The sequence below is a fragment of the Cylas formicarius genome, unplaced genomic scaffold (assembly GCF_029955315.1).
Source record: "Cylas formicarius isolate icCylForm1 unplaced genomic scaffold, icCylForm1.1 PGA_scaffold_4__25_contigs__length_36172078, whole genome shotgun sequence".
Classification (NCBI taxonomy): domain Eukaryota; kingdom Metazoa; phylum Arthropoda; class Insecta; order Coleoptera; family Brentidae; genus Cylas; species Cylas formicarius.
Window position 1 is genome coordinate 30,204,687 of NW_026844334.1, and position 20,622 is coordinate 30,225,308.

A 20,622-nucleotide genomic window follows, 5' to 3' on the forward strand; every position below is an offset into this window, starting at 1 on the left:
CATTTTAAATTTATCATGGTGTATCAAGATCACCTCACCAAATAGAGTGAATAAGATTAGTTCACGCTATGAATAATATAATATAATGTATAATATAGTATAATGAAAATGGGTCTTTGCAATTCAATTATTACGTGTCATGTCTTTTACTACCAAACTCGAACAATAAAGAAGACCTTGAGAAAGTACTGTCTGAAAATCCAGAAACGGTTTCGGAAGATTCTACTGACTTGCCATCTTTTGAAACAAATAAAAATCTCTTAAGAAAGCTCATCGTTCTTTGGAACAACAAGCAAAAAATAAAGTATTTGTTGTTTTAGAAATAATTGGATGAAGATTTTTATCGTCTTGGAACCGGCACAGGAACCTTGGCTCAGTTGTTTGCAAGAAATCAATTCACTATGTGCAAAGAAAATTTCTTGAGTGCTGTTAATGTTCCATCTCAGGAAATTAGCGTTAGAAGTACAATGCGAAGATTATCGTGATGTGGTTGTTATGTTCCTCCAAAAGATATTTGTGCAGATCCTCTAAAATACTAAAATTCCAAAAGAAACTTTGTCTTTTATCAATAAATATTGGTGGACATGTTAATTCAATTATTTATAAGGTCATTAATAACGTTCCTTATTTGTAGTAATTGAAGTTTTAACTTTATAGTTTCACGATATCAATTTCTCTGACGTATCAGTGGTACACCAATGCGTCGTTTTCTGGCTGTTACCACTTGCTGCTTGGTAAATCCCAGGTTTAGCGGTTTTTGGTGGCAGAATGTTAAGTTCCCTTAAAGTATCCTCTGAAGTCCCTATTTGTGGACCTTTGTGTTTCTCTATTCATATATCACAATTCTCAAAAGTATTTTCGTGTCTGCATCAGTTCAATGCAGATAATACTCAAATGTATCTCTCATTTCAGATAGATAAAGCCAATCAAGCAATTTCCGCTTTAAACTACGACATTAATAAGCTCACAGTGTTTTCTAAAAATGTCCCAAATATGTCCAAATCTACAATAATGTATTAAAAATAGAAGCTAATCCAATTCAGTTTAAAATCAAATGAGCATGGAAGGTAGCTCCAAGATCATGGAAAGTAGCAATTGGTGGACCTTTGGCGAAGATGTCTAGCCCAAAAGATTTTTGGAACTTACGAAAATAAGCATTGGAAAAAATTATTCAGAAACAAATCTCTGATTATGTCCTCCAAAATAATGTAATTTCAAGTGCTAGTTTGATACTGCTTGACTATAGTAAAACTTTTGAAAGGGTTTATCATTCCACGTTGTGTAATAAATTGGATCGGCAGCAGATGGTCTGATGTGATAGTAAGTTGCCGGCTGCAATGAAGCCGCCGCATGGAGTTCCTCAGAGGTCTATACTTGGGCCCCTACTCTTTTCCATCTACATCTCTGACACAGTAAGAACTTGGGATGAGATCTTTCCCAGGTCGATGAGGTCAGGAACTTGAGGTTGTGGCTTGACAGTGAGTTGCGCCTCACCAAACATGCTACTTCTACTCTACTACTACAAACAAGTCTACCCACACAAGAATATCATGCCACCAGAGTTAAAATTGTCCTTGTGTGAGAGTTTAATTCTGTCTAGAGTATCCTATTGCGACTTCGTGTATGGACCAGCACTGCTGCGGAGGGACTGCAATAGGCTACAGAAGATTCAGAATTATTGCTATCGCTTCTCCTAGAGCATCAGGAAGTTTAATAGAATCAGTTACAAAATTTCCGCGAATTGACGTTATTGTTATTATTAAATGTGTAAAAAAAGCACACATGAATTTAAAATTAATTTTTCAATAAAGACAAATTTTCTGTAGACTTCTCACATTATTTCTTTGTGATTTATTAGTCTTATTTCAAATGACATATGATGTTGTCTATGGCATCGCTGAACAGCCCAAGATAATTGCAGAATAAAAAAGCAACAAAGTTTTTGTCTACGCAATCGCATTTTTTTTACATTCTGCATCTCCCATTGTTACTACCAAAGAGTATAAAATAGAAGGGAAGGCTCACATTAGTGGCAATGTTAAAAAGGGTACACGAGTTTCAACGCCTCTAGTGATTGTGTCCAGTCAATTCAATTTAAAGTTTGAAAGGTAAAATGTGAAAAAAATATATGTCGAAATAGTTTTAATTTTTTTTTTATTAAAATATAAATAAAGTGCTGTCATGCGTTACAAGCTACTGTAGTATTTTCAGTGTGACGCATTACTTTAAAACGCCATGACAGTACTTTAGTACTTGGACACAAATAATAGATGGTATTCGTAACAGTATACGCGACCTTCCCCTCTAACTTATACTCTTTGGTTACTATAATTGCACTGATGACGCCGCAGTATCTATATAATATAATCAGCTTTCGAACTTATAGCTCACTCAATAGAAATTTATTTGAATGAAAAATCGTTTTATTGTACCTGCTGTTACCAAGTTTGTGAAATGATATGTTTAATATATTTGTCTGTATATTTCCTTATGTCGAATACTAAGTTTAATGTAACAGTCAGCATTCCTGCAATGCTGATCTGAACTAAACCTTTATGTCTAAATTTCTTATAAAATGTGTATTTACTTGATTCATTTTTTGTCACACTTTTTGGGTGGCTGTTTAAGTTTCTTACTGGATATTGTAACATCAAGACAAAAACCTACGTATAGTTATTATTATTATTATTTTTTAGTCTCAACTATCGTTGTTACTTAAGTCAACTGACCCTTACGATTATATTTGGTAAGAAGCATCGTTTAAAGTTTCTAAATCCTGAAATCTAAGAAAGTTTACCAGTGCCAGTCAAAACTAGATATTTTCTACAAATATGTTTGTTGCTACAGCTAAAATCTACACTTTTCTTTTGGGGGAAATCTAGTCTGCTGACGTCTTCACGAAACTCATTTATGGTCAAAATACAAATTTTTCAAAAAGTTTTACTGTTGGGATATTACGATTTACTTTTTAAAATAACCTTCATAATATACACATTGTCGCAAAATACGAGTGAATTTGATGACGAGTTAGATAACCAAACCTAATTAAATAGTTTGAATTTGGAAAAAAAATTGCCGAATTTTAATTTTCTGGAAAAATAGGAAATTAGCGCGTCATTTGGTGTTTAAATAAAATTTTTAGTACATCTAGTTCTCTATGATATTTTTAAATGTTCAAATGTCTCCACTGTTGAACATATGGAATCAGAGATCTTATATAAAGAAACGTCGTTTGCCAAGCATTACTGTCGAAGCATCATGCATATGCAAACCTGTTAATACAAAAGGAGGCAGGATTTTAAAATAAGCTATTTTTATGAAATATTTATACGGAAATGAAATTTATAAAAAATGTTTAAAATTTAAAAAACTCTGGGGTATCAGTCAAAATATTAATTTATTGGGGTCAAACACGAAAAAAATTGTTGATGTAGACTTCAAATTCTCCTATAACGAATATTCTGATCGAATCAAAAAGATAACACAAACATGACTAACCACTACACAAGAATAATATACATTAACGGTTTACTGTCAGGGAAAAGAAAGTGGGAAGATTAGGAAAAATCACTTACAGGTAACAAAAGTATTATAAGAAAATTATAATTCAAACGAAACAGAATTATCAAAGCGCCTAAAACAGAACATTTTAGGGTTCTAATGAACAAATGACGGTATATTAGGCATCATCATAGGAGTGCCATTTTAGTCAAAACACTTGTCCTGTGTTATAAATTAAATTAATGTAGTGACTGATACTGCGTTTTTTGCCAGTTTCTTGCTTTACCTACATTTAGCTAATTGATTTATGAATTTTTCGTTTTAATTATATGTTGCAGTTATGTTACGGGGCAAGTTCGCCAGCTCTATCGGACAGAAACCGTTTTCCAACGTTATTCCGAACGCATCCATCGGCCACTGTCCACAATCCGACGCGAATTAAACTGATGAAGAAGTTCGGTTGGTCTCGGGTAGCCATCTTGCAACAAGCCGAGGAGGTTTTTATTTCGACCGTCGAAGATCTCGAATCTAGATGTTCACAAGCCGGAATTGAGATAGTGACAAGGTAGTTTTAACAGTGTTATTGTCGGTTGTTTATAAATCAAACTTGTTGACGTATCGCCAATCAGCCTGTTGGCTTCTTCAGAACTTAACTGACACTGTCTAAAAATTAATTAATACTGTCTAATAACTGTCTAATAATAATGGTATTGATAATAGTAACGATCTATAATATTCATGTCGATTATTTTAAATATGATGTAGAAATGCAGAAAACATGAAACACTTATGGATACGTCAGATTTTGACTGGACTGTTCAAAATTTAACCTGATTGTGGAGTTTCATAAGTAACAATTATCGAAAAACTTTAAAGCACCAACTAAATATTTTTAAAATATGAATTAAGAACATTTTTTGCCTGAATGCCGTTTTATCAGATTTATAATATTTCTGATCAAATTGGGAAAATATACTTTTTTACTGGACAGATTTTATCATTATTTGATAAAGACGCAAGATTAAAAATCATTAAAGAGAGAAAACAGTACAAAACATAAAGCTAAGTCAAAGTGGAAGAGATCTAATGGGTGTTTTTTTTTTCGATGAATAGAACTTTAAGTTGGCATTACTGTTCAAGATGGCGACCGATTTAACAGCTGTCAAGTGATTTATTCTCAGTTTGGTTTGGCAATTCATCATGAATAGACTCACGCCTGAACAACGCTTGCAAATAGTGCAATTTTATTTCGAAAATAATGGTTCTGTGCGGAATACGTATCGCGCACTACGTCCATTTTATCGTCGACAAAATCGTCTATCAGAGCAGTTAATTCGATTAACCATCGAACGTTTTCGCACCACGTTTACTCTTATTGATAACTCGCATCCCCAGAGACGCCGTACGGTGCCTACAGAAGAAGTTATTGCTGCTGTAGACCGTAGAATTGAGGAAGACCCGAATGAGTCCATCCGCCATCGAGCAAAGGAATTGGACCTGTGTCCATCCACTTTATGAAAGATTTTGCCGAAGGATCTTGGTTTACGTGCTTACAAAATCCAACTCGTGCAAGAATTGAAGCCAAACGATCATCAAGTAAGGCGTAGATTCGTCGAATGGGCCCAAAACGAGATTGCCGCTGTTCCCGATTTTCATAAGCGAATTTTGTTTAGCGATGAAGCGCACTTCTGGTTTAGTGGCTACGTCAACAAACAAAACTGCCGCATTTGAAGCGAAGCTAATCCTCAAGTGTATGTCGAAACACCGTTACATCCAGAAAAACTGATTGTTCGGTGCGCTGGTGGAATCACTGGTCCGTACTTCTTCAAAACGATGATGGCCAGAACGTTACAGTCAATGGTGATCGGTATTCCTAAATTGAATAACCATGATGTCCAGGAGATGTGGTTTCAACAAGACAGCGCAACATGTCACACAGCTCGTGCCACAATCAATTTATTGAAAGACACGTTTGGTGACCGCCTAATTTCACGTTTTCGACCTGTGAATTGGCCTCCTGGGATCTTGTGATTTAACACCGTTAGACTACTTTCTGTGGGGCTATGTAAAGTCATTGGTCTATGCGGATAAGCCACAAACGCTTGACCATTTGGAAGACAACATTCGTCATGTTATTGCCGATATACGGCCACAAATGTTGGAAAAAGTCATCGAAAATTAGACGTCCAGATTGGACTACATCCGTGCCAGCCGTGGCGGTCCTATGCCAGAAATCATAAATAAAACTCATGCCAATCGAATAACCCATCGTTGTTTTATTGCAACTTAAAGTTCTATACATCGAAAAAAAACACCCCTTAGAAGAGAAGATGATCGTGGCTACTATAATATACTACGCAATTATACAACTATAGCTTGTAGACATGAAAAAAAGGCATATTTCGAGCATAAGATGTTAACTGAGTCAAATATAATAATCATATTTCGCATTCTAGGGATGTTATATCCGAAGTGGTCCAAAGATCAGTTTTAGGACCTCTTCTTTATATTTGTTACAGGTGTAAAGTGAACTCATTTATTAGATATAACAATCCAGGATATTATACATATGACTTTTTCACCAGGGCCCTATTTATTGGCCGTCATATAATTAACGAAGGCATAACTAGTATTATTAATTTGTCAAATAACCATTCTCTCAAGGTAAGTGCCAAAAAAATTAATTTAATGATCTTTGGAAAAAATAAAAGTAAAAAAAAACACCGCCAACAAGTCTTTTTCATAAAAGCGGATAGCGAAAGTATACGTCCCGTCCCATAACTAGAAACCTTGGATTGACATTTGACAGCTCTTTGAGATTTAAGCCACACATAAACAATTAAAATAATTACCTGCGAATCTTTAGTATTTTCATGATTTAACTACGAAGATCTTTCTGTCATAGGTAATGTAAAATTCATTTCTAATACTGGTTTGTGGTATCAGACTAAAACAGCATATTATATTATGTGCCAGCAATTATAAATATGCGACAGTAATAAATAAATAGATATGTGACACTAAAATCATGTGGTTGAATATGAAACGAGAAAGAATAGTCCATGCAACGTGTATGTTTCATAAAATCTTATAAAACAAAAAGACAACTTATCTGTATAACAAGATTTTGATTTTGCTGCTATAACCGCCAATTAAGATATCTTCTTAGACGCAAAACAGAATTTTTTAAAAGATCATTTTCCTTTCAAATCAGTAAAGTGTACAGTAACTATTCTAATTCACTCAAGAGAAAAACTTTGTCACAGTTCAAAAAAACATTAAGAGAACAGCGTTCATCAATTGCAGAACTGTAATTATTATTTAAAAAAACAAAAATAAAACCTAGTATTAAAAAGCAAATTTGAATGCTTCAAAAATCAATAAAACCTATTTGTTTAATTCATAATATTTATAATTTTCTATTTATATATTCTATTAGTTACTTAAGATATTAGAGTTTCAATAAATAGTTTATATTTTCTTCCCTTAAGATGAAAAACAGGGCCTGTTTTGCTAGTAAAAACGACCTAGTTAGTAAAAAAAAATTGTTGTTGTATTCCCTTGAATTATGCTGGAAAATTGAGACCTATTTATTTATTTACTATTATCATGGGCTCCGTTGCAAAAAAATAGCGGGTATTTAAAAAATTCCAATTTTACGACTGTTGCGTCGGAGATGAAAGGTGACGTGTTAAATGACAAATTTTATTGCCGACTTTGATCCCCATTTCCGAAGCAGACACATACCTTGATGTTTAGTCTTTTAGGATTTTCATAAGTCGCAATTTTATCTCCATTATAATAATATATAAGAGGTTTACTAAATAACCCAACATCCAGTCAGATGGTACATTACTATTTCCAAATACGAGGTTAGCGCCAAAATTTCCCGGCCTGACAAAGATGCAGCTCCAGTGTCACCATAAAACTTTGTCTTCTTTTAAATCTTAGTAGGCTGCAAAAAAAAAATTGAAGTCTTGGGTCAAATATTTTTTTATTGACAGCATTTTAAACAAGACGTGTCCGAAAAAATGTCGCAAATGACGCAAATTGAGTATAGAGCAGTCATAACATTTTTGACAAAAGAAGGGTTAGCACCTAAAATTATTAAAGAAAGGCCGGATGGTGTGTACGGTCAAAGTTGTCCTTCATATTCTGTAGTGAAAGAATGGGCAAAACATTTTCGAATGGGGCAGGAGTCCCTTGAAGATGATTCAAGAACTGGTCGACCCGTGGAGGTCATAGCAGAAGATATTGTTGCGATTGTGGAAGAGGTGATATTGAGTGATCGACTTTTAAAGGTCAAGGAAATCTCAGAAATTACTAAGCTTTCCGATTTTAGGGTTCGTCGATTCTTGCATGATTATTTAGGTATGCGGAAGGTTAGTGCAAGCTGGGTTCCTATATATATATATATATATATATATATATATATATATATATATATATATATATATATATATATATATATATATATATGATGACACTATACTCCGGGATATCATCCGTTCGCTCGTTGAACTCCGACTGGAATCCTGCAAATCCTGCATCCGACTGGAATCCTGCAGACGTTTCGCCAAAATCTCACTTGGCATCTTCAATGCTCGCGCTCCGAAAACACTTCGAACACTGGGAGGTTATCGGCGGTGCGTGCGGTATTTATACTCTACGCCGGAGATGGTAACGGTGCTGCTTGTGCGTGGGGGGAGGTGGCTCCGCCCCCTGAATTGTCGCGTTGTTAATTTCGCCCGATCGTAGTTGCGATGTCCCCGTTGGCTGCTGCGCATCGCTCTGCTGTTTGATTATCGTTCTCCACGTGTTGGATAAATGCAGAGCGTCGTCTCTCGCATTGAGGTGTCCGGACTTTTCTATTTCGATGGCCTCTCTTATAATCCCAGTCCTAAAATCAGGAATATTAGCTATTTGTTTGCAAGTGCCGAAATCAATTTTATGGCCTGTCTGATGTTGGTGCTGAAATAAAGCAGATGTTGTTTGTTTGTTTCTTATGGCTAAACGATGTTCCTCGAGCCTGGCTGAAATCCTTCTGTTGGTCTGTCCCACATACGTCAGGCTGCACGATCCGCATGCTACACTGTATACTCCTTGGTTTTCCAGAGTAATTTTTTGTTTCGGGTTTCTTATGCTCTGATGGTATGGTCAGGTTTGTATGCCGTTGATATGTCGTGTTTCCGTAATATTCGGCCGATTTTGTCAGTAACCCCCTTGATGTATGGCAGGACAGCGATCGATCTTCGTTGGGTCTCGTCCTGCACTCTCTGCTGCGGCTGTTGTTGTTTACTGATTGCCTTGCTGATGGTACGCCTTTGGTATCCGTTTTGTCGAAGACAGGTACTAATTTTCTTCAGTTCTTTATCTCTGTTCCTCTCGTTTGTGAGCCTGAAGGACCGAGCAATTAATGTATTTGCCACTGCCTGTATCTGTGATGGGTGGTGATGAGATTTAGCGTTCAGATATCTATTAGTGTGTGTTGGTTTTCTATAGACAGTGTGTTCCAAGTGTCCATCTTCGGTCCTTGTGATGTGCACATCTAAAAAGGGCAGACTGTTATCCTCTTCAAGTTCTATTGTAAATTGAATCCTTGGGTGGATGGAATTCAGATGATCTAGGAATTTCAAAAGCTCCTCCTTGCCAAAAGGCCATACAACAAATACGTCATCAACGTATCTTGTCCATAGTTTTGGCTTCAGATTTGCCTTCTCTATTGCTTTCTTTTCGAAGTAAATCATGAAGAGGTTAGCAATCACAGGTGAGAGAGATGATCCCATTGCTGCTCCATCTATTTGTCGGTAAATTTTCCCGTTGTGCATAAAGTAAGCGTTTTTCAGGCAATGTCTTGACAGATCCATTATGTATGGCGGAAGATCTTCGTTTTCTTCTATAAGCAAGAGTGCCTCTTCTACTGGAATACTCGGGTAGAGGGATTTGACATCGAAACTTGCCATAATGTCGTCCTTGTCCATCCTGAGAGAACCTAAAATCTGAGTGAAATGTTCTGAGTTTTTAACATAGGAATCTGCCTTTTCCACTATAGGCTGAAGTGCACTGGCCAGATGTTTTTCCAGCTTGCATAATGGTGAGTTAAAGGCGCTTACGATTGGACGCAGGGGAACCCCGTCCTTATGGATCTTTGGGAGCCCGTAGAATTTTGGGCAACGACTCGATTTTTCCCTCGGAATAAGTTTCTTCTTTGTATCCTCGTTTATTGATGAATCGAGAATTTTGGACTTAGTTGTTTTTTCCAAATATGTCGTGGGATCTCTGGTGACTAGTTTGTATATTGGGTCGTTCAAAATATCCTCCAATTTTGCATTATAATCCGACGTATTCATGACGACAGTGGGTGGCATTTCCTTTGTCTGCTGGCATTATTAGAATTATTAGAAATAGAAAAGTCCGGACACCTCAATACGAGAGACGACGCTCTGCATTTATCCAACACGTGGAGAACGATAATCAAACAGCAGAGCGATGCGCAGCAGCCAACGGGGACATCGCAACTACGATCGGGCGAAATTAACAACGCGACAATTCAGGGGGCGGAGCCACCTCCCCCCACGCACAAGCAGCACCGTTACCATCTCCGGCGTAAACATTGTTCATAGTTTTGCCATATTGTATAGATAAATTGAATCATAGTTTTTATCTGTCAAGTTCTAGTTAAAACATGATGAAAACCTGAAATAATCTTCAGTTTCCCTTAATTTTGGTTAGAGAACTTATTGCCACTATAAAAGTCCTGTTTTTATAAGTACCTATACGGGTGCTATAAAAAGCCAATACCTGACAATACCAATTTGGATAATAGTAATGAAAAAAAGTTAAAATGAAATGTGAGAAACCAAACATTCATTTGTTAAAATAGAACACTTTTATAACACTTAATCACTCAATGTATGGTTGTTATGATCTATACCCAGTGTTTTCGGATTTATGGCCATTTTTTCGAAAAAGTGCAATCTCCGTTGTTCAGAGGTTTGTCCTCATGTTTGTTATTGAATTTTCCCCATTGTCAACATAGGAAGGAATAACAATTTGGAGCTTTTTATTAGAAACCAACCTATTTTTCTGGTCAATGGAATTTCCCTTTCACGTATTCCTTTGTCCTGTTCCCTACACAAGCTACACAAAGGAACAAACAACTACTTGACGAAAAAATTGCGATTGTTTTACTAAAATCCAAGTTTATTTTTTTGCGAATCAGTGAGCAAAATGCCGCATTTCGCATATTACGACCGCAAGCGTTGTGCCGCGGTAGAACGTTCCCGGTTGTGTTAAATTATATTTTCATTAAAACCCCACAATCACTGTACGTAATCAGTATTCGAGGACTGTTTGTATATTATACAGTTTTCGTTGCTTTAGAAAACGCTGTAACCGTTGCTGGTGTTGCTTAAACGGATTTAATTTAATTCGAAATTAAAATACGCTTCCACTGTGATAGTTATAATAACAATTCCGGACAGAGAAACATCACTAGGTAATTAACAACCAATTCTGCTCCTATGAAGTTTCACGGCATACGGTCAAAGCTGCGAACCTTCTGAAAGTTTGACAACTACACTAGCACAATAGTTTTACTTAAGACGCATCTAATTATGTATATCATAGATTTATATCATCTCTAAAATCTATTAAACCACTTGACACACGTATTTGTAGCTATAGCTATTCAAAGATTTGATCGTTTATCTTTTGAACGTTTATCTTTTGAATATTGCATTATTGACCTCCAAGTGTATAAAAACAAACTTCCACAGTAATATTTTTTATAAAACTTCTGGATTATTCCTGCGTCGGTTTTTGTTATTAAAACGCTTTACAGGGAAAACTGACAGTTCCGACCTTAACCCATATTATCCCAAGCATAAAAATAATATTTTTCTGCTCCGAAATTATTTATTTTGTTGCACTTTAGAATACATTACATGTGTCAAAAAAAAAAATAAAACTCGAAACATACAAAAAAATACTGGTGCGTAAACGAACCACTGGGAAAAAACATTAAATAATGTTTTGGGACACATATGATGTAACATATAATTTATACATAAATATACGAAAGAAAACAACTAAAAGTGGATTGTTTTCCAAGTCGAACCTGATTTGATACAAAAAAAAGCATAATATTTTATGGTGTGTGAGAGCACTACTGGTATCACCCGGTGTCATTTTTCGTGATATTTTACAAAGCATGAAGTATGTAAATGCACATTACACTTATTACAAACGTAAATTGTGTGGCTGTTCCAGATTTTACATCATTATTAGCATGTAGTTGACCTTGATTATCATAACGCACTTCATCTATGGCAGGTGCAAGAATTTTTCGAGTAATTGTTTTAGCAGTTTTTAAAAGTCGCAAAGCAATATAAAATTTAAAATCTACCTGGCAAATCTTTTGTTCTTTGATGCAAATCGATTTATGAAAATAAATAAGAACTAAAAGTTCAGATTTTCACGAAATTATATATTTTTACATGACAATTATTTCAACAATACCGTGTCTTCATCAAATCATTTGATCTTATTTATTTTGATAAAACTATCTAGTGAGTTACAAAATAAAGGCCACCACCATTTTTTTCCAAATACGGTGCCAGTAATTAGCAATTCCGATGTCATGTAAATCTACCCTACCCATATATCTATTGTATTGGGCAATTACATAAGGTTGGGGTATATTTACATCTTTCCGTTCTTTTCTATTATAGCGTTTTACATTTTGGACAGGATCTACACTAGAAACATTACTTGCCACAGTTAAGACTGGATTGTCGAGCCAACGGGCAATAGAAATTTTTTATACAGATTCATATGCTGGAAGATAGGATCCGCAGTATTTTTTTCCAAATGATATACAATTTTCCATTGGGCATTTATTTGCTCTATTTTCCCGGATAGTACCGGCGGCAAAATAACCATTAGTTTTTAAATGTACAAATAGTTTGAATGATGAAAAAAATTGTCAAAAAAAATTTGATGATTTACTGGCTTATCTACAACAGAAAGTAGGCTCATGACAACGTCACCGCCAAGACCAAGGGCAGAATGAGGTTTATTTTGAGCACCACCATATGGAAGTGAATAAAATAGGTACCAATCAGATGAAGCACCAAAGCGTGAAGCCAAAACGAACTGGCACACCCCTTATAAATATTTTGCAGGAATGGTGGCCAAAGTAAGGTACCATTTGTTCATCTATGGATAAGTTGAACCAAAATAAGCCAGACAGAAGATTTTTGCATTTATTATATCAAAGAAGGGTCTAACTTTTGAAAATTTATCATTTTTATCCAACAAATTATTGTCAGATAAGTGCAAGTTTTGCTTTATCAATTGGAATCTATTGCGGCTCATACATTTTTTTATAAGATCAATTCCATTGTCCTCATCAGTACACCAATAGTGCTAAACATGTGGCAATGAATGATAACCAGAGAACAATAAAATGCCTACAAAATTTAAAAGTTCATTTTTTAACAACGAGAATTCATGGCGGTTATTGTCTTGAGCATATTTTACCGAATATTTTAAAACCAAATCAATCACTTCGTCATCAAAAAACATAAATAATATTTCAAGCCGAGTTTTTCCAGAAAATCTATTTTATAGTTCCTCACATGATCTAAATTCATCGGATAAAGGTGTGTGAGTGTACTCAACCTGACCTTTCTTCCAATTGACAATAGAAGCAAGTCTTTCGCTTGCAGAAAGCATACGTCTTTTTTTGAATTCCAGGGTTTCATCATCTGATGAGTCCCATGCAGTTTCAATAGTTGATGAATTGCAGGACTGTTGAAGGATAGCTGTATCACTCGAAAGTTCCAACTATGTCAGTTGGTTTCCCAAACTCTTGTAGATTTATGTTATCGTTCATATCTTCTTGGTCAGTCAATATGTTCTGTAAATATTTTTTCAGGTTATTTTTAGCATAAATTTACAAGGAATGGAATGCTACAATACGTAAGAATACGTAAATCCAAATAATAGTTACGACTTTCATTGTTATTGTCCTCATCTATCACGATCTCCTCCATAGCCGCCTCTAATTCCTTTTGAGTCAAATACCTCGAAAATGGCATATTTTACGAACTGTAACGTTCACTGCACAAGGCACAAACTAATACTAAAGAACACGCTAATTGTTGGATGTTTATCCTACATGCGCTGACTAGTCTAGAATTGCAATAACAAAGTTTTGTTTCAAAGATAAAACCAGTGGTGCATTCACGCACCAGTAAATATTTTCAAAAATAGAGCATAATCAATATAGTATTTCCAATGTATGTTTTCTGCTATGTAATCTACATGCTATAGACTTAACAAAAATGGCAATACAAATTCAAAATATTTTTTTTACTATTTTGGATTTACTTGAAAATGTGATATAAATTTCTGTACCGCTTTGTTAACTTTTGAAGTCATATACAAGATCTTTCCTTTACACATAAATTAGCGATTTCTATCGTTTTACGTCCTTTAATAGTGACAATAATAAAATTTCTAAATGGATTTGCAAAAATACTTCCTGGATGTGACAAAAAAAATTATAGAATAGGTGGTGCATTAAAGCACCACTGGAACAAAATGGGTTAATTGAAGCATGCTTGTCTGGAACATATATTTCTTATAACGGTAAAATTTTTGAACAAACGTCGGGAACAGCTATGGGTTCTCCACTATAACCAGTCATCGCGAATATATTTATTGACGCCTTTGAACTTCCAACTACAACCAGAATTATGGAAGCGTTACGTCAATGATACTTTTGTTATTTGACCTCATGGTCAGGAACCCTTGTAGATTTTCTTGGTCATTTAAAATCTATACACTCTAACATACGCTTTACCATTGAAATCGAAACTAATAATAACCTTCCACTCTTAAATATTCTTATCAATAGCAAATCAGACCTAACATTGGGTCATTGTATTTAGAGAAAACCTACGCACACAGACCGAAACCGTAATGCATGGTCACATCACCATCCGGCCCAAAAATCATCGGTTATCAACTCTCTAGTTTACAGAGCCGTAAAACTATTTCAGCCCGAGTCACTGAGAACAGAATTAAAACACCTTACCTCTGCTCTTCTCTCTAATAATTTCCACAACCTTCCAATACCAATGAAACCGAAAGCAATCTCACACTTGCTACTGTTGTGTTTCCTTAAACTCAAAACATCACTGACCACATATCAAAAGTTCTAACGAAATATAACGTCAAAACCAGATTTACCATTTGTCCCAAAGTCTCTCAATATCTTCGATCCGTCAAGCACAAAATTCCATTTGAGATGCCAGGAGTTTACAGCATTCCATGCATATGCCGCAAAGAATACATTGGAGAATCCGGACGAAAAATATTAACTAAGCTCAAAGAACACGAAAGAGCCTTACGACTAAGACAAATAAACTCAAACTAAAAGCTGTTGCAAAACACAATCACGAAACCGGACATAAAATTTTATTCGACAAAACTAAAATTCTTGCATGTAATCAATTCTTCTACCAACGAAAAATCTATAGAAATCTATAAGCAACCTAATAATCTTAATCGATACGGTGTTTATACACCTCATTTAATTCCGCCGTTCTCAGACAATATAAAAGCAGATACAGAGTAAAATGCGAGCCCGTTTCAGTCGAGCTCTGAAGAAGCCAACAGGATGATTGGCGAAACGTTAGATAGATCGAGTCAACAAAAACCGACGCAGGAGGAATCCAAGAGTTTTATAAATAGTACAAATTTATAAAATTGATCCTTTTTATCCTTAATGGCATTTATGAATCATGCGGAAGGAAAATTCGTCATTTCCAGTTGTTAGGAAGCAATTCTACATGTCTAGCATTATTTCCAGGCCATTTTGAATGTTCATGGCTCTTAGGTGTTTTCTCTCCATCTAACGCGTATGGACCACGCGTTGAAAATGATCACCGTTAACTTCACACTATATGATACACGGTACAAAAACCCTTCCAAAACATTGCTTAGGACATTTTCATTAATTTGCCTTATTAATAAATAGAGGAACAAATCCGGTGGAGTAATATCTGGAGATCTTGTAGGCCATTCTATTGATTCCCTTCTACCAATCCACTCACCGGAAAATACCGTATTTAAATATCCAAGAAATAAGGTCCAATAATTTTGATAATCAAAGTCCCTGCCCAATTATTTATATTACTACTAACCAACCAAATCACTTCCCTAAGCCAGACCAGTTCTTTGAATTCTCCGTCGTCTCTTCTATCTATCGAGGATGATCTTAAAGAGCAAGAACTCAATGATTTTAATAAGTTGGTAGTCCCTCAAAACGTTATCGACTTTTAGCTATGATTGACTGCCTGCAGAGCTGAGATCGATCGGAGTTATCCCTGTCATCTGTCGGGAAGAGGATTTGGCTTGTACATAAACTCCCAGATTTGAGCCGGCTTGCTGTGAAATAAGCTTTGAGTCTACATAGTCAGCTATGCGACTTAGGGCGAATATCTCTTATAATTTAGAGAAATGGGATATGAGAGAGTAGTTTTTTTGACGAATCCAAGGATTAGAAGCGCGACTATCTTTGGCTGCCTTCAGAGTTTGGAGATCTTCAAAATTTCACTTCATTGGTTGAAGAGCTGCAAAACCCAATTATCGGCTGCTGGTCCAAAATGTATATCATCCACTTCAGCTACTTTATGGTTGTGAAGGGCGCGAGAGTCTGTGTTTCGGATATGCTGAATTTTGGCTTTCCATGTGTTGAATTAGATTTTCAATTAAATTAGAAGTCATGGTCTGTTCATAGATTTAAAAAAGTGACCAAATGCTTTTGAATGGGATTATCCAAGGGTGGTCATTAGCATACGATGCAACAAGAATATTACCTAAAGTTTCGGAATTTAAATTCAGGTAAAATTGTGGTCCGCAATAGAAAATAATTTTATACCTACCTGTGTTTAATATTCTTTGGTTTGGTATACTACTTAGTTTATTTCGTGTGTAATACAGCGTGTGTTGTATCGTGTGCGAATTATGCAAAATATGTGCGAGTCTAGTGTATCTCAGAAGATGCTTCCGCCCAAATGTAGAAAACGCTATTCTATTGAGACTAAGGAAGTTATAAACAATGTTTATTTGACTCTCATTGAACGTGGTGCCAGCAAGCAAGCATATTTAGAAGAAACGGCCACATTGACGAAAATTCCAACATCAACTGTATGGAAAATTGTGAATAATCCCATTTCAGCGAGGAAAAAAAGAAGCGATGCTGACATTTTCTCGAGTGTAGATGAAAGTGATCAAGATATAATACGGCGTAAAATTTACCAGTTATACGAGTAACAAAGCGTGCCCACATTAGATATCTCAATTAGGAGGCTTGAAAAAGACGAAACCGGTGTTAAATGTGGCAGAACTACCTTATGGAAGTGCATTCAACACGTGGTTTTAGATTTAAAAAAATTGACAAAAGGCAAGTTCTAATGGAATCTTTTAGAATTCGGAAATGGCGACAGGAATATCTAGAAAAAATTAAGATTTACAGAGAACAACAGAGGCCAATTATTTACTTGGATGAAACCTGGTTCGACACTTACGATACCCCGGAAAAAGCGTTGGGTTGACGCAACTGATAAGTGTAAAACAAACGCGCCATCAAAAAGACTTCAAAGAATAACTATTTTGCAGGCTGGCTCTAAAGATGGGCGAATATCTCTTATAATTTAGAGAAATGGGATATGAGAGATTAGTTTTTTGACGAATCCAAGGATTAGAAGCGCGACTATCTTTGGCTGCCTTCAGAGTTTGGAGATCTTCAAAATTTCACTTCATTGGTTGAAGAGCTGCAAAACCCAATTATCGGCTGCTGGTCCAAAATATATATTATCCACTTCAGCTACTTTATGGTTGTGAAGGGCGCGAGAGTCTGTGTTTCGGATATGCTGAATTTTGGCTTTCCATGTGTTGAATTAGATTTTCAATTAAATAAGAAGTCATGGTCTGTTCATAGATTTAAAAAAGTGACCAATTGCTTTTGAATGGGATTATCCAAGGGTGGTCATTAGCATACGATATTGATAAGTGTAAAACAAACGGGCCATCAAAAAGACTTCAAAGAATAACTATTTTGCAGGCTGGCTCTAAAGATGGTTGGATTCCAAATTGACTTTCTCTGTCTGTGAAAAATATTAAAGATTCTTCTCTGGATTACCATGAAGACACCACCTCTGATTTATTTGAAAGTTGGTTTAAAAACAAACTAGTTCCAAACATTCCTCCTAATAGGGTCATTGTAATGGACAATGCAAGTTATCACAGTAGACAGTTGACTAAAACCCCTTCCTCATGTGACAAAAAAGCAACCACCCAAAACTACATGTATAATAACGACATTTATTTTCACGAAGATTATACCAACAAGCAATTAATTGAGGTTCTACAAAGCTTGAACCTACAAAAGGAATACGTCTGTGATAATTATGCAAAAAATCTAGGGCATACAGTTTTAAGGCTTCCACCTTACCACTGTATATTTAATCCTATGTTTGGCACCAACTGAAATCTGTCATTCGTCGTAACAATGTTTTTCCCCGTTTTAACTCCAATGTCCTCAAACTTATAGAAACCGAAGTTTTTAACATCACTCCACAAAGTTGGGCAAATTCTGTTAAACATATAGAAAAAGCAGAACAATCGAATGTCCATATTGCAAATAATATAGAACAAATAATAATCAGAACAGGTGATGATAGCGATAGTGACACTGATATGTCATGTGAATAATTTGTAATTTTATTTTAGATTTAAACATAAATAATTACATAAATAAATAACTATTGTTTAGTATATTTCTTAACAAAACCCCAAATAATTAAATTCTAAGCAAAGTACCGACCATATTTCATTCTTACAGCTTGCCCGGGTCTTTCCTTAATTCGTATGAGTTAGTCACTTTCTTATGTATATGAACAGACTTTACCTTAGATGGCAGTTTCAGATTCTTTCGATCGCCATTAAGGCTTTGACTAAGTTCCATAGAAAGGAATATGGAAAACCATAAAACACAAGAAGAATATTTAAATAAAGATAATCGATCGAGACTAAAATATTTCGTCCAACTATGAAAAGCATCCGCCAAGTTTTACCTAAGTTTACCCCCAAATATGCTGATTTATCGGACATTTTTTACAATCAGTTTGCGTTGTACGGTATACTAAGCAAATTTCATGTAAAATTTGAGAAACCGGACACGTCTGAGTAAAAATTATTATGAAATACCGTAGGTCGCGACCAGTAAACTAGTAAAATTATGGAGATTCGTTTATTTGAAATTTCTTTACAGTTAATAGATTGTTGACACAGTCGTTAAATCGTGTTTATATTGAAACTTTATTTGAGATAATAATAGTGGTGAGTGAGATGAAAATGCCGCATTCTATTTGTAAAAATATTAGTAGAAACGTTAAATTCTTTAGCTTTGCACAGAATAAGGATTTGTTTTTTCGTAGAAAGAATGAACTTAATTTAAAAAAGCGCATTGTAAATAATAAGGATATTATAGCTATGTTTTAAATTGCTAAAAGCCATGGTGGTAAACTTCTAAGCGTATAATAGAGGAAATAAAGGTCCAACAGAACAAATACGATAATATCAAAAAACCTAATTATTTCGAATATGGTTCGTAAGGTAAAGGTAACAGTAATAGAGTTTAATAGACAAATAAGTTCTGGCCATTTTGAATATACTAAGTTTAAAGACTAATTTTGGACACCGTTTATAAAAGTTAACAACAACAATAACAAAAACGTAAACTTAAGCCTTTTTTTCAACATTCTGCCAAATATGAAGATCAAAATCTCGAAAACTACAAAAATATACATTTTTCAAATTGGTTAAGCTGGAGGCCCAATTTTTTTGAAGCTGCAAGATTTCAATATTTCAAAAACGGTTAGACATACATAGAAGATAATATACATAAAATATGTTTAGAATTTCACACAGCATCTCAAAATGTAATAATATATATTCATTTCGAAATAAGCAAGTTGACTGCGACTTCCGATGGAACCGGGAGTGACTGGAAGTTGAAAATATTGACAGTTATCCTGAAATTGAAAACCGCTTATAAATTACATTTCAATCAACTTTTAATAATCGGGTTGGGTAAAAAATCCTGAATATTGGGGGCTGATTTTCTTATAGAAAGAGCTCACTAGTTGACGGTATGTGTTATATTTGAATTAAAAAATCGTTAAAAGTGATTTTATTCAAATGGTAACACTACCTTTTTATAATTTACTTTGTGTGAGGTTACTTATTTCAAAAAGTAGATTTCGAAATATTTGCAATAAAACGTTTTCCCATTATGAAAATTCTGAACAATTATTAATTGATTCATGGCAGAAAAAAAAAAACAAACATATTAATGGTGTCCGACAAGTTATTAAACATTTGCTGAATGTCTAGCAATGAAAAAAATTTTGTCAAAAACATTTGTGAAAAATATCCGGAAGGACGAAACTGCAAAAAAATGACTGTTTTAAACGAATAATAGAAAAAGTTTAAAAATGTTCTACTTAAATATCTCATTTTGAAATATTTTTTCTGAATGTTGCATTTAATAAACTGCCCTATCAATTTATGTTATTCGCTTTTAGAATTTTTAGAATTTATCTTTATTTCTTAAAATTATTAATTGACTTTACTATTTTTCATGTAAACGTTTTTGGTCGCTCTGCATTTATTAATTTTTTAAACATCAAAGCAGACCCCTTTGGAAGCAAATCGACCCCAAATATATAAGAAAGACTTTCAGTCGAAGAAATCGATAGATTTAGACAGACATATTAACGTTGCTTTTCACATAAACTTCGAAATATGTATATCAGGAAGAGTGAGACTTAGTTATAAGATATTATATACGAAATATGTTTAAAATTGAACTGGATTCCATAACCTAATATATTGTTGTTCAATTTTTAAGTTGCTAATTGTTCACCAAAGAGAAACACGCTGTGTATTTAATAATATAATATTTTAAAAGGACAAATGAATCTGGACTTGTTCTTTGTCCTTTGTTAAGTTTTTCTGATATTCTTAACAAATTCTGAGATAAGG

General features: G+C 34.8%; 1 protein-coding gene across 2 annotated transcripts in view; it reads left to right on the plus strand.

Moving 5' to 3' along the window:
- The window catches only part of LOC132700417 (gamma-aminobutyric acid type B receptor subunit 1), a 476,519-nt gene that overhangs the window by 217,019 nt on the left and 238,878 nt on the right, over positions 1–20,622 (plus strand). For both annotated transcript variants that reach the window (XM_060667722.1, XM_060667723.1), the window contains exon 4: positions 3,840–4,066. In XM_060667722.1, coding sequence (XP_060523705.1) covers positions 3,840–4,066 — 227 coding nt within the window. The remainder of the gene's footprint in view (positions 1–3,839; positions 4,067–20,622) is intronic.